Genomic DNA, 15,347 nt, shown 5'->3' with positions numbered 1-15,347 from the left:
ATATAAACCAAGTGCAGCTCTTGACTGTAACAATTGCTTGTTCTTGTTCTAGAATAGTCTTTCTCAACTGGGATCCCAAAAAACACTGGGATTTTGCAAGGGATCATGATTGAAAAAAAAGCCAAATCCTTTTTGGACTTTATACACTGCACAGTGTGCAATCAGAATTTTCACACATCACGACTCAGTTGCCAGCCTGCGGCTTCGATGTTTCTGTAAATATTGTAAAATGTGGATTGTAGGTTAGAAATGTATTACATTGGAAGGGGTATGTATGATTTTAGGCAGGGATTCCTTGAAACCTGAAAATTATTTCAGTTTCCTTCAGGATAAAAAGATTGAGAAAGGCCATTCTAAAACAATTGATCCTCTTAGGAACAGAATTTTATCAGAGGCTTGTCCTTACATGCTACTTTAGATATGAATTCTCCAATAATGGCAACAAAGTATCTTTCCTCCAGTCCTCACTTACTGACCACAATTGGGACCAGTGACTCTGTCACTAAGTGATGTGGATGTAAAGTGAAATGTCACGTGACCATGCCAAGTTATGACTCAGTTCTGACCACAATCGTTAAGCTGTGATGTTAAGGGAATCACCTGTAGTTGTTAAGTGAACCTCATGGGTCTGTGACTTTTAATTTTCCGCTGGCTTCTCCACTGACCTTGCTTGTGGGAAGCGGTGCGTGAAAGTTGCAAATGGTGATCGTATGACTGCAAAATGCAGCAAGCAGCCTTGTAAATGAAAGCCAGCTGGGTGACTTCGGGCCAGTCACTCTCTCTCAGGCTAACACACCTCATGTGGGGAAAATAGGAAGAGGAAGGTGTGTTGGATATGTTCACCACCTTGTTTGTAAAAATAATAAAGATGGTATATAAATAAAAGCTGAATAAGTAAATAAATAAATGTGTGCCAGTTCCTGAGCACCTGAATCGCAACTGTGTGATTACAGGGACATTGCAATAACTGAAACTTTCAGGACCAGTCATAAGTCTTTTTTCAATTGTGGTCAAACTTTGAATGGTCACTGACTGAGTGGTTAGCAAGTGAGGCCTATGTGTATTTAGCTTATTAAACATTTCAACACAAACCAAAACATGGCTTTTCAAATGAGGGATTATAGTGTGTCCTTGTATTATGATATAATTTTATGTTTTGAACCTTATAAGACTGCACTTTAAATTCTACACTGTAGAATTAGAGATAACCTGATAATAATAATAATTCATTGAATTCATAATATGACCGCAAAATTAGAAATTATTGCCTGCACTGAAAAGCTTGCAATTTGTTCTCAATATTCAGTATTAGATGTGAATTGCAAACACTTTTTACTCACACAGATTAGATTTTATCTGGCGGTGGTTTTTTCCCCCCTGATGTTAATCCTTCTAGCAGATATTTTTATATTAAAAAAACAAGTTAAAAGTATTTGAAACCATTTCAAAGTTGCAGGCAGTTGTTCAATATATCCACAATATGATATTTTTCTACAAAAATTGCTTATTTCATCTGAAAAGCCATAACAAAAAGTATTACAAGTGGGGAGGAGGGAACATTATAAGATTGGACATTCCTTAGATACCATTTTACATCTAAATAAATGTGTTTGTACAATTGAAAATTTGACCAGAAAGTTGTGCATATATAATATGCAAAAACAAGACAATTATTAGAAATATCAGATCCACAAGAGAAGAATTAAAGAAAAAAATATAGGAACTCTAAGGCTTTATTCACCTGACATCGCTTTTTTTGAGGGGGGGAAAAATAAACGTATCAAATTTACATAATCAAAACGTTTCCACAGATTTGCATGAACAAAAAGTACATTCAGTGAACGATGACAAATTACAGCAGTCTTAATGCCCTAATAATTTTGCAGTTTTCGATAAATTGGAGAGAAGTGTCCTTTCAGGTTGTCAGTGGAAAAAGATGTTAAGTACCACAGAAAGTCTGCTTCATTAAAATACACATTTGCAAATATATATTTCAAAAGTTGTGGATTGCTTTTGACATTTTTTGCTCAGTTATGGGTTATCTGGGGGTGATATTCACAATGTAATATATTTAAATAAAGAACTGTGGCTTTCCCATTAGGACAAAGGCTATGATAAAAAAGAAATCAATTTGACTTCTGACTGCATTAATCAGTCCAAAATATCATTAAAATCCCTGTGCAAATCTGAAAGAGCATTCTCTGCTTCAGCATCTTGAAATGATGGAAATGCCTGTGTATTCTCCATATTTTATCCTCCAGGTAGCTACCCTTTCTCGGGACTCCTGAGGAAGGTGTAGAGACGTATTGACTTAGATTGGCATAGCGTGGTAGACTTGACCAAAAGCTGGTAAATGAGGCTCTTCACCACACTTCTTTTTTACTCAATTTCCATATCCTTCTGTAGATTCTTCAATCTCTCACAGGTGCAAAGAAAAACAGTTCAGCTAATTCAAATAATCCAGTTCCCATTCAATCTGTCAGAATCAATTGAATTGCAATTAATATGCATGACCCACACCTTCCATTTTACTCAGCAGTTTTGCAAGTGTATTAAGAAAAACTAGTATTTGATAGAAAAGTTGTCTATGAAATAGTCTCACTCGGTATGTCACCATGATCATAATTCCCCATGCAGTAGCGTGTCTGTAGAAAAAACAAGAGAGAGAGAGAGAAATATGAAGATGCACAAATACAATAACCGCATATAATTTAAATGCCATTAATAACATAGGTCTGAAAGTTAATGCATTGTTATGGCAAATCAATAAAATATATAAAATAAATAAGATTCCTTCTATTACATTTTTCTGTTTCTAACAGAGAAGTCTCAACTAGAAAACAAACATACTTAAAATACACAACAGCTCTACCTACAGCTAATAAAGAGACAAATGCAGAATGGTTGGTTTTCAGGGGAAAAAAACCCTTCAAATTCATAAATGAACAATTATGCAACACATTCATGAACAATATCCTGGTAGTCCTCACACTGATATTAATTGAGACTGGGAACTTGGCCACTAAGTGACATGTTTGTAGGACACAACATCCTGTTTACAATGGCAATTGTTGCAGTCCCCGTTGCTGTTGTTAGGCAAATCCTGTGTTGATGCCATTTGCAATCTCCTGCCGCTTCACAATTGACTCTGCTTGTCGGAAACTGACAATGAAGGTCACAAAGGATGTTCATGTCACCGGGGGGGGGGGGGGGGGATGCAGCTACATCATAATTTCGGGTTAATTGCCAAGCTCACTAATTGTGATCATGTGAATCCAGGGACACAACTACAAAGACCATTCATTAGTATCCTTTGTTCAGAACCATCATAACAGTCGCTGAATGAATGAATGTTAAGCAAGGAGTACCCACAAACAATATTAAGAAAAAAAGTAATTCCATTTCTATACTTTTACTGAGCTCAAATTACAGGTAATTGCCTATTCAGTTAAAAAGGACTCAAAAAGTTACATAAGGCCAGTTCTTGAAGTATGTAGCTTACATTTAAGTTCTCCTCTAAAAATGGAGACACAGTGGCTTTAGTCCCCTTCTACCTTCTTGCAATCATGTCTCTCCCAATTTCTATGAAAAATACTGTAGATATTTCTTAATGCCATGAAAAATAATTACCTTTCTGACTTTGGGATTCAGTTTCATTTGTTGTAATTAATATTCCCGATTCCTTCTCTTGATGGAATTGATTATATAACTGTTTAATTTCTTGATCGTAATCCTGCCATTCAGGGACAATCCTCATTGCTGCCTGCAGCTTGGGTTCTTTTGTCATTGGATTATTACACTGCAATATAACACATGCGTCAATGGCAATGGGGACACATAAGGGGAAAATACACTGAACACTCCCTGAGAACTTAACATTCAAGCATAGAATCATACAGGGTTGGAAGGGACCTTGATATCATCAGGTCTAATGACTTGCCTGATAAAGGGCTTCACTACTGCAGTACCCCTGACTGATACCTAGGTAGGCTCTGCCTAAGACCTTTTGGTGAGGAAACTCTACTATCTCCTTGTTGTGGCCCGCCAATGGCCAGCAGAACTGGCAGCAGATTCGGACAGTGAGGAGGTTGGGGAGGAACATGGGCCAGTTCTGGAGTCTGGGGAAGGCTCTGATGAGGGCTCTATGTCAGACGCAGAGAGGGGAGAGCCAGTTATCAGCTGCCTTCAGAGGCAGACATCAGTGAGACAGACGAACAGCTGGAACCTGTTCCCAGTGTGCGCATGCACAGAGTTGCCAGATGAAGGGAAAAGCTAAAGAACAGGCATCGACTTGGGAGTAAGGCCACAGGTGGACGCTGAATGCCGTCTCCCAGAGGAAATAAAAGAGGAGCGAAAGGGAAGTAGAGTTTTTAGAAGACAATTAGTTCGCTTAATTGGTTTGTGACTCTCTTGCCAAGTTTTGCAGATATCGGCCTCACAGCACTCTAAGCCAGATAAGGTCTGTGACAATAAATCCTCCCTTGAAAGACTTTGCTGGATGTGAATGAGCAGAATTCACAGTAAATTAATAAAAGAGGTTTTTGTCAGAACCAGGAATTTGCTTCATGCTCTTGGGAAGTCTAGGTCAGAACACTCCCAAGAGGATATATCCCACTGTTAAACAGCTGTTGCCTTTATCATTTCTCCGATGTCTTCCTTATAATTTAGTGCCATTATTTCTTGACGTGTTTTGAAATAATTCTGAATAATTCTGCCTTATCTTCTACTTGACAGCCCTTCAGATAACTGAAGACAGCTATCATATTTCCATAAGTCTTCTTTTCTTTTTTAGAGCACGATTAATAAAATATATAACTATAGCAATACAATAGCTATATTTTTATTATACATTAATAACAGCAATAGAAAATCAATATTACACTTCTTTTTCAGTTTCATTATTACTACCATGGGCTGATTTTTTTTCAGATTTGTAAAATCTTATCTTTTTAAAAAATGAATTCCTAATAAGATCATCCACAAAAGAATAATTATACCTTTAATTTCTTACTGTATCATCAAATTTAAAACCTAGATATGATAAATATTAAGCCAATGATGAGTGGGCCTTAATGCTACCTGGTTTGGATAGCAAAATTTCTGCAAGAAAACAACAAAGCTCCGAGAACACCAAGGACCAGCCAACAAATTAATTGGTAAAGAGGAGTAAGAAGAATTGGCTTAGTAGCAGCTCATATGAGATGGACCTAAAAATGCTTTTGGATGCTAAACATGAATAAGCAGAATGTTCCAGAAGCTAATAAAACCACTGTAGTCCTTAACTAAATATAGCGAAGCACTGTGCCCAGTTCATAGAAGATAGTAGTTCCATTGTACTTTATACACTGGCCAGACTATACTTGATGGGGACTGGCCTTCGACATGGAAATATTGGTGTAGGTTCACAGAAAAGCTATCCCGAGGAATAGTTAGGGAAACTGGAGGTTGTTTAGCTTGCAAAAAATAAAACTAAAAGGAATAAAAATATCTGAAAAGTTGCCACATGTAACAGAAGTCAGGGCCCATTGAAACTGAGACAAGGACAAAAGACTTTTAAATTAAAAGAAAGATGATTCAGGGTGAATATTAGGAGGAACATCTTTAAACTAAGAGCTGCAAAACAGTGGAACAGTCTGCCTAAAAACATGCTGGGCTCCTTCCTACTGGAGGTTTTCTGAATGGCCACTTGGCAGGCAGGTGAACTCCTATTCATCAGATAAGCTCCCCCTCCACACACAATATAATGAAGCAACTTTACCAGATCAATAGTCTTTGCTCTCTTCTTTGAAGCATCATCACACCAAGTTTCACACCAAAGCCATTCCTGTGGTAGTGATTTAATGGGGACCTGATGGATCATGTTATTGGGCAAATCCTATAAAACAAAAATTTACAGTTCTCTTTCTTTGCATATTTTCTTTAAAAAAATTCAATGCATTCCAGTTCCATATAAATTAAAATTAATCCATTACAAACGGATTGCACACATTACAAAATGTTTGCTGACCAATTTTTTTTTTAAAAAAATGCCCTAGGGTGAGCCTATGGCATGTGTGCCACAGGTGGCACGCAGAGCCATTTGTTAGGGCACACGAGGCATTGCCCTGTCAGCTCCAGCACGCATGTGCACACTGGCCAGCTGACTTTGGCCTTCTTTCTTGGCCATTTTTCACCCTGAAGCCTCCGGAGGGTGAAAAACAACCCAACGCACAAACTAGAAGTTTGGGAATGGTCTTCCGGGTTGCCCATCAGGGAAGCCTCCTGAAGCCTCCAGAGGGCCTTCTGAGGGACAGGGGAAGCTGTTTTCGCCCTCCCCAGGCTCCTAGAAAGCCTCTGGAGGGCGAAAAATGGGTCCATTGCACTCCAAAAGTGGGGGGAAGGGCAGGGGTCACGCGTGCGGTGGAGGGGGTGTGTCAAGCGCATAGGTATTGGCACACCTGCACATGACCTCCCCCCTGCCCTATCCTTGCTTTTGGCAAGTGATGGGGAAAAAGTTAGCCAACACTGCCCTAAGGGACAAGCAATTATATTAAGGAATACACTGGAGCTGTATTTCTCAGAGCACAGAATATGTAGAGTAAAACAATAAAACTTTAGGATGAGCATGCGAGAAAAAAACCAAGCATCAACGGAAAACATTTATCTTTAATTACCTTTGAGCCTATCTCATCTGCAATCATATCACTGAAGAAATCCAGAAGTTCTTAAATTATATTGAGTTATTGTACCTTGCATTTAACAGATGGCAACTATGGCTCAGCTGCGTGTCTATGGCAGATTAAGGGATTATACTTTGGAAGTTCATACACTCTACAGCTCTAAAAAGCATTTCTCTTCTTACAGTGCGAGGCAGGGGGTGGGATTCTAACCAGAAGAAACAAATGGATTTTATTTTTGTCCTGTAGCCTTGGCTGTAAGTCCTCAGTGTATCAAGAAATGAAGGAGCAGATTTCTTAACTGAGTTTGAGATTTCAGTCCTATGGCAAAAGTCCTGAGAGAACTGAAACTAGTAAGATAAAGTTGGCCTGAGAAAGGATAGCAAAATAATTTTGGTGTTGACTTTGTGTATGTGTGGTTGAATTCAGTGCTGTTTTACTTAGCTGTATAGTTTTACATTCACTTGTACTTTCTTTTTCTCTTTCTGAATTAATAGTTGCCACTATTGTATATAACCTAAACTGCCAGAATTTGATTCCATTATGCTATTTGCTAAGTACATATTTTGCGCTATGGTTAACATTAAAATTCTTTGTCACTACTCTAATGTTGTACTTGTACTGCACCATATATTCCAAGGTTTTTGGCCCTATTCATCCTGTCACAAGGAACAACACTTTTGTTTAAAAACCTAGTGCTAGGGAAGGGAGATTTTCTGTTCTGTCCCATCTAAATTCCAGGAAACAAGTGGCATCTGCTGAATCAAGAATAAGGATGCCAGCTTGATTAACCCAGATGGATTGCATTTGCTTTGGGAACAACTATATCCATATATTTCAGAAAGTAGGCAGAGGGGATGGGATGGTAGTCTGTGAATGCTTCCTTTCTACCACCTTTCCTGTAGACCTATAACCAGTAGTCCACATGCCACTAAAACATATTCCTATTTGTCCACCTATTAGTAACCATAATGCATTTCTTCACAAAATATTATCTTTCTTAATTTCTACATTATTCCTTAATATTTGTTATTCTTAACCTATCTTATATTGGTATCCCACAAAGCTTTATAGAGGAATGCCCATTCTACAAGTTTCTAAGGGTTGATTTTGCACAGAATAGCAATGTGTCTGCAAAACTCAAATTTTTGGAATCTGATATCCGCCACGAATGAGGGGAAATTATCTAAAAAAGCAGCATTACTGTAAGATTTGCATCTCTTTTGAACAAAAGATTGGAAGTATATATATATAGAAGATAAACTTACTTGATCGAGATTGGAGAGGCTATTTGGATCCTGGCTAAGTCCTTGATATTGTCCCCTGAGTCGATCTCCAGCAGCTATCTTTCTGAACTTTTTAAGGTCTACAACATAAAGAGCACTAAGAACAGAGAAAGAACAGCTGTTAGAGTCACCTGTACACTAAATAAGTAAAATGCAAAATAAATTCACATTGGAATTTATTTGTAACTTTCAAAATAAATTTACTATTTACTCTCAGTCTAAATAGATCAGAAGTATTTGGAGTGCAAATCTATCACCTAATATGATATTTTCTTCCAGCCAAGTGGCTTGCCCAGTATCCTGACTTCCAAAATCGGTAGCCATCCATCTCTCTGCGGCTTTCACAGAAAGGTGTATAACCATAAGGTGCTCCATCCAAGTTGAAATCTCTTAAATCCTTTAGGTCTGTACGCACAATCTAAAGAAAAAATAGTTCCGTTTAAAATTTTAGATATTCCATAGGACATGTGGAATTTGGATCTCTATCTAGCCACTTTCCTCTTAATTAAACATGATATATGGCAACAATACTTTTCCATCCATTCCCAAAAGCTATACCCTAAATATATGGACTTTTATGGGAAAGGGTATGTTCAAAATACTATTATATGCTCCCAAACTTCCCAATCATCCCAACTGTTGCTTAATCTCCTAAAATCATTTGAGAGCTTGCTTGCAAGCTAGGTTTCCATATCACCACTCCTTTCCATTAGTTTCTTGCAACTATCATGCAGTAGATCAGTATAGATGAAAAAAGTGTTCAGCACTTTTTCCTCTGTACTGACCCATACCATGTTCATCACACAGTAAACTATATGCTGATTTTTAATATTTCTTTTCTGAGAAAAAAGCTAGAATTAATGAAGACAATCAAGTTCCAAGCTTTATAGGGGGGAAATAATAAACGTCCAATCAGAAGCCCAGGATATGATATAAAATCTTCATGGACATAGGCGTGGAATTCAATATTCATTTGCTGGATATGTCAAACATGGCCTTTCTTTGGCACGTACCAAATATGGGAATTTGGTGGATTAATTTTGATCTTACCTCAGCACTATCTCCTAAAAAATGGTGCTAAAGGGAATATTATCCTACTGATCTGTTACAATTTCCGTAAGAATCCCCATAGTCTCATTACCTGGAAGAAATCATCCTGAATTCTGGGGTCAGGTCTCATCATTTTCTTGTCATTAAGAAGACTATGTAAATCATTAATGTAGGAAGCCAAATAATAATCAATCAGAAGTGGCTTAAGGCAAGTGTATTCTTGGTCAGTAGATAATCTAATGCAGGATTGAGTTTTTGCAGCTTTGGTCATTTGGTATCAATCATGAAGGATTAGGTGGCCCTATAGTGGGTCATCTTTTATTTGTGGCTCATCTGGAGCTAGCCATAGCAATCAAAACCTTAAACACCATTCAGATTACCAGCTGTGCTACATGTAGAGCTATGCTAAAGAGGTTTTGGAAACTGAACTTATTGTGAAAAGTGGCAACCAGACTACTTCTGATTTGTACTTTTGTTGAATTATGATTCTAGATCCAATTTCACTGGCTACTATTGTGTGTCCAAGTATGTATCCAAGAGGCTGATCTTATAAAGCCTTAAACATTCTGGATTCTAGATCTCAGTTCTCATATAAGTCTGTTTCAGATATACCTATGAACGTCCCACCATCAAGACAAGGCCTTTTGTATATTAGCATTTAAACTGTAAAACACTCTCTTTAAAGAAATTAGAAATGTAGTTTACTTCTTTAGATTTAACTGTGCTATTCAATAATTTTATCCCCTTAAATTTTCAAGAGGTTTTACATTTATCAGCTATTTTTTCTACCTATAAATACCTATGAAATTTATAAATTATTTTAAAATTTTAAAATATAAGTTGTAGGGGGCCCTAGCTAAAAAAGACACCGCAGACATTCTTTTTAAAATAAATAACATTTGAGTCTTCAAAACCACTTACCTGATCAGCATCCACAAAAAGGAATTTATCAACAGCGAGGGGGAAAAGCACATCCAGAAAAAGAATTTTGTAACCCCAGATAATACGTTGCTTCTCTGTTTGCTGGTGAAGCCAGCGTGGCCACTTGTACTGGACAAACTCATACTGGAAATTGTACTTTTTAGCCATATATGGGATGAATTCCTGGAACAAAATATTAGTTACTGTCCTAACAGCTTCTAACACAAATTACCAAAAAACCCATAAAGGATATATTACATTATTCTTAAGAAAGCTAGATATTTGGCTATGAAAAATATTCAAGGATAATGGTAAATATGCAAGGGGTAAAATCAGAAATCTTCACATTTTGCATTAGTCTCATAACCAACAAAATTTAATTTTCTTGCATTCCTACATTTCTTATAAGCAAAGACTTTAGTGTGGGAAAATGATTATAAGTAGATGAAATTAAGAGATATTAGTGTATTGTCCTTTCTATTACCCAGAAAATAGGATTTTAAAATAGGAACAACAACAACAACCAGCAATAGAGATACACTGGAACATATCCACATGATATTTTTCCTTCCAGCAGAGTATTATTCTCAAAGAAATTATTCTTAGTTATCTATGCTGCCAAAGAGGTGTTTGTGTGTGAGTGAATGTATGTATGAGAGAGAGAGAGAGAGAAATTTCTGCAATTAAATATAATAGAAGCTTTTTTCCCAACTCACTAGAATTAAGCTCATTCCCACAATAGTATTGATCTCTACTTATAATGACTGTAGCAATTTCATTTCCAATCACTATTCATTATTGCTTTGAAATATGGTAGAGAAACCACTTTTGGCTTGTAGGAAGGTAGTCACGTATATACAGTACATATAGGTATGTATAGGTATAGATCTGAAAGCCTGCTTACAAGAAAGGAAGGAAGGAAGGAAGGAAGGAAGGAAGGAAGGAAGGAAGGAAGGAAGGAAGGAAGGAAGGAAGGAAGGAAGGTAGATCGAGTGTTTCCCTGAAAATAAGACAGGGTCTTATTTTCTTTTGACCCCTGAAATAAGCATTGGCCTTATTTTCGGGGAGGTCTTATTATTTTTGAAGTGCAGGAGGTAGTGAGCATGGTCACCTCATGGCTGCTGCTGTGTTGCAATATTTTTGGAAAGGGCTTATTTTCAGAGGAGGGCTTATTTCAGCACAGGCTCTCAAAAGCCTGATTGGACTTATTATCCGGTGAGATCTTATTTTCGGGAAAACAGGATGGATAGATAGATAGATAGATAGATAGATAGATAGATAGATAGATAGATAGATAGGCAGGCAGGCAGGCAGGCAGGCAGGCAGGCAGGCAGGCAGGCAGGCAGGCAGGCACAGACAGACAGACAGACAGACAGACAGACAAAGATATATACATATGCATGTTGTTTAATATATGTATGAAATTTGACACATTTTTCACCTTTACCACCTTTTTATATTCCTAGCACAAAAAATGTGTAATGATTCTAAAATGTACTATATTTTCCAATTTGAGGAAAGTGAATAATGGACTACATTTTCTTACATTGTTTGATATTCTGTGTGAAAAAAAATAGCTAGGAATATGCTTGGAGTTCTAGCAATAAATGAGCCACATCCTAAATTAAACATATGTCTCCAGACTAATTGCATTCTAGCTAGCTGTATTCTTTAGCTGGGATTTTCCATAACCTGGATTCAAAATCTTACTCCCCCCTCTCAACCATTTTAACTACCTATTATCAAATTGAAATGATTAAATAAGAACAGATGGGAAAGTGTGGGGAAATGAATGGATGGGGACCCATCTGTGTAGAAAAAATGAGAAACAGCCCTGGAAAGAAAATATGGAACATGGAATAGTTGAAGATCTTGGGATACAGGCAACAAGAATATGAAAAGGAAAAAGAAATCAGGAACATTTGGAGTTTAGAAAAGAGATTTAGCAGATGAGTTGCTTGAAATGCAGAGAATTTGTTTTCTATGGATTGAATGCTCTGTTGAAGCAAAAGCAGAAGCATTTCTGCTTTTTAAGCAAGTTGCCTATTGTTGAGCTCAGAACTTTGCCTGTGATTGTTTTGGGCAGTTCTGTTTGCCCATATTACAACCCTGTTGTTGACTTGAGATGACTTAGTTTCTTTCCAGTGTAATTCAAGATGCTGTCGATTAGCCTTAAAGCCCTATCTGGGAGGGGGCCAAGTTATCTGAGGAACTGTTTCTGCCTAGGTATATTTGCCTATTCCACCAGGCTGGATAGGATGGGCACACTCCAGGTACCTTCTCTCAAATGTTTTCATCAAGTGGGACCCATGAAATGCACCTTCTCAATAGTGGCCCTGCTCTAAGGAACACTCTCCCCTCCCAGATCCACCAGACCTTAAAAAGCTGGCCCTACCCCAAATATTTTTGGTTTTTTGTGCGTGATTTTTGTTTTGTTTTTGTTTTTACTATTTCCGTGAGCCACCTAAGTTATGATTTGGAACATGGTCAACCATATGTTATTATTAAATAAATAAATGTAATTAAATTCTTAAAAATATAAAATAGAAAACTTCTTTTCTTACAACAAACCTTAACTGTGGGTGATAGATAATTCTTCAGAAACCAGAACTTCACTGGAGTTTCTGTGTGTTTCAGCACGGATAGCATCATTATGCTGTCAAAGGAAATAAAATAAATAATATAACAAACATTATAAATAAATAAGATAAAATACAACAAATAAAATCTAAAACTAATTTAAAGCTCTATGTCTTATTTTTCACCTATTTTGTAACTGTAATTGCAAACTTATGAAAAATCTTAACAAACTGACTATAAGAGAGCACTGGAAGGAGATAAAAAGTTTAGTTAATTGCTTAAACTGTTCTTAAACAAAGGGCTCTAAAGAATGAAAACACACAAAATTGTAGGATTTCCCATTAGCACTGCTGTATCAGAAGCTAAATGAGATTATATAAATTGGTCTATCAAAATGAAGTACTCCACATGATTTTAAAATAATTATACATTATATTTTAGAATTATCATTTTTTTCTGATTGGCTAGAATGATTCTGGATAATTTAAGAACAGTTATAGGCTGAAAATCGTAGGGATCTTTGATAACTTTCTATGTATTCTCTCAACAGATTAGTAAGAATTTCTGATTTCCCACTAATTAAGATCGCTTAAAAATAACTTGATGCAGATATAAAAGTAGGAAAACGTTTAAGGAATGTATTCAACATGGGTTCATATTTCTGGATTGAGCATGTAGTCAGGACCAAACCTAGAAAGTTGAGTCTTTACTGACACCTCTTGGTTTCTACGACTAGGTGTTTTGAATTTCTGAAAATGCATAGTTGACAGATGGGGGGAGGAAATTTTTAAAAAAGAGTAGATGCTAATTTAAAACACACCATTAAAAGACTGTGGTAAGGTTTTTTTAAAAAATAATCTAGACTAACGCTTTCTTTGAAAAATTCAAAAAGATTTTTACTCTTTGAGTCAGATACCAACTGTTATAAAGCTCATGAAATTCCACTGAAGGCCCATTAGAGATGAACATCAGTACTTATGTATGTTAAAAATGAACCGTGGGCGTCTTGAAGCCTCTCATCACCACCTAACAAAAGCTCATGAGTGAATGCAGAATTAATGTCTTAATACTCTAAGCACAAAAGTAAGCACAAAACTGTTAAACCAGAAAAGAGCATAGCCTTTGTACTAAGGAAACAGAAAAAGCCAATGTAGATATGGATCATACTAAAATAAAACATATACGATATTAGTGTTTCATTTCTTAAAAGGGTACCACAGGGAAAATGGTGAGAATTTTCCACTGCCACTGAAACTAGAAATTAGAAGTCAGAATAAAGAGGTATATATTGCAGATATAGAGGTTTCATTTAAATATAAGCAAAAACTTTTGGATGGTAAGATCTGTACAACAATCTCTCTACGGGTGCTGTGGATTTTTTTCCTCTGGATCTTTTTTGACACAGGCTGTCCCTTATAATTCTACAATGGTATTCATCCATAATTGTAAAATTATTCTCTTATTTATCAGAATGAATCGTGTGTAAAATAAACTTCAAAACCTAATAAATGAAGAAAACAAAAAATCCTGCAAATCTCCATGTATAAGCAGCATTTTACAATTTGAATAAAATTAATTCTAGACTTACCGAAGAAATCTCTCATAGAGATGCCCTGATGCCACTGAAAATATGTTGATCACATCTTCCTTATCCTGTTTCACTTCTTCTTTCTTCTGGCCTCCTGTAAATCCCCTAAAACAACGGAGAAAAAACTTTTGCAATGCTCAATTTTTAAAAAAAGGTTTCTTTCATGTTATGTCATCCTTATTAACTACTAGTCATTATGCAAACAGTGGCTTTAATGAAAAGGTAAAGGTTCCCCTCGCACATATGTGGTAGTCATTCCCGACTCTGCGGGGCAGTGCTCCATCTCCGTTTCAAAGCTGAAGAGCCAGCACTGTCCAAAGACATCTCCATAGTCATGTGGCCGGCATGACTAAACGCCGAAGGCGCACGGAAGGCTGTTACCTTCCCACCAAAGGTAGTCCCTATTTTTCTACTTGCATTTTTACATGCTTTCAAACTGCTAGGTTGGCAGAAGCTGGGACAAGTAACAAGAGCTCACTCCGCTACACGACGCTAAGGATTTGAACCACTGATCTTTCTGATCGACAAGCTCAGTGTCTTAGCCACTGAATCACCGAGTCCCTTTCATTTTTTATTATTTTATCTTTTTTATTATGGCTTTAATAGAAACATATTGATAAATAATATAAACTGATTCCAAATATTCCTAAAATTATGTTGTAAGGAATTAGGTTCAGGAAATTCAAGAAGTAATGAAGGACTTGCAAGTATCTTTACCATTTCAGAGATTCCCAAAATCCAGACTCATTTTCATTAGTACCATCACTAAGTAAATCTTCATTGAGCATATCTGGCTTCTTTTGAACCTACAAAGACAGAATACAAAGGAGAATATAATGTGCCAAGGATGGAAGTGTTGGGTTCTTAGTGATCTATGAGCTTCTTTTTCTTCTTGCAGAAACATCTGTTAATGAAATGTCATCAAAAAATTAAAAGAAAATTAAACTCAGAGAACACAAAGAACCTGACAAAGAGAAAATAGTAAATTAGCTTAAGTATATTTATACAAAACTGCAAAGAATTCTTTTAACATTGTTAATAGTCTGGGTTTTTGTCAACTAAATTACAAATTATACCCGTATATAAAAATATTTTTTGAAACATATAAGGAAAATCTTGTTGAAAATAGTACTTTACCATCCTTTTCAAACTCACCTTCACTTTAATAATTTTGCTTTTAAAATTGTTGATAACAACGACAACATCACTGGCGTCTGGAGGAGAATCTGTCTCATCATGACTAAAAATTAATTACATTTAAAATAT

General features: G+C 36.4%; 1 protein-coding gene across 2 annotated transcripts in view; it reads right to left on the bottom strand.

Annotated features, from left to right (window-relative positions):
- Positions 1-1,715: 1,715 nt before the first annotated feature.
- UGGT1 (UDP-glucose glycoprotein glucosyltransferase 1) overlaps positions 1,716-15,347 on the bottom strand; it is a 51,707-nt gene continuing 38,075 nt past the window's right edge. For both annotated transcript variants that reach the window (XM_014064244.2, XM_014064245.2), the window contains 10 exons: positions 15,237-15,321; positions 14,799-14,887; positions 14,082-14,186; positions 12,485-12,569; positions 9,914-10,096; positions 8,200-8,360; positions 7,925-8,039; positions 5,759-5,875; positions 3,631-3,799; positions 1,716-2,645 (listed from right to left, as the gene is read on the bottom strand). In XM_014064244.2, coding sequence (XP_013919719.2) covers positions 2,620-2,645; positions 3,631-3,799; positions 5,759-5,875; positions 7,925-8,039; positions 8,200-8,360; positions 9,914-10,096; positions 12,485-12,569; positions 14,082-14,186; positions 14,799-14,887; positions 15,237-15,321 — 1,135 coding nt within the window. In that variant the 3' untranslated portion in view covers positions 1,716-2,619. The remainder of the gene's footprint in view (positions 2,646-3,630; positions 3,800-5,758; positions 5,876-7,924; positions 8,040-8,199; positions 8,361-9,913; positions 10,097-12,484; positions 12,570-14,081; positions 14,187-14,798; positions 14,888-15,236; positions 15,322-15,347) is intronic.

This window comes from Thamnophis sirtalis, unplaced genomic scaffold (genome assembly GCF_051295495.1).
Source record: "Thamnophis sirtalis isolate CommonGarterSnake01/CBP01778 unplaced genomic scaffold, rThaSir2_p1.2 scaffold_11, whole genome shotgun sequence".
Lineage (NCBI taxonomy): Eukaryota > Metazoa > Chordata > Lepidosauria > Squamata > Natricidae > Thamnophis > Thamnophis sirtalis.
The sequence above is the reverse complement of the archived record's forward strand: the minus strand, read 5'-3'. Positions and strand labels throughout refer to the sequence as shown.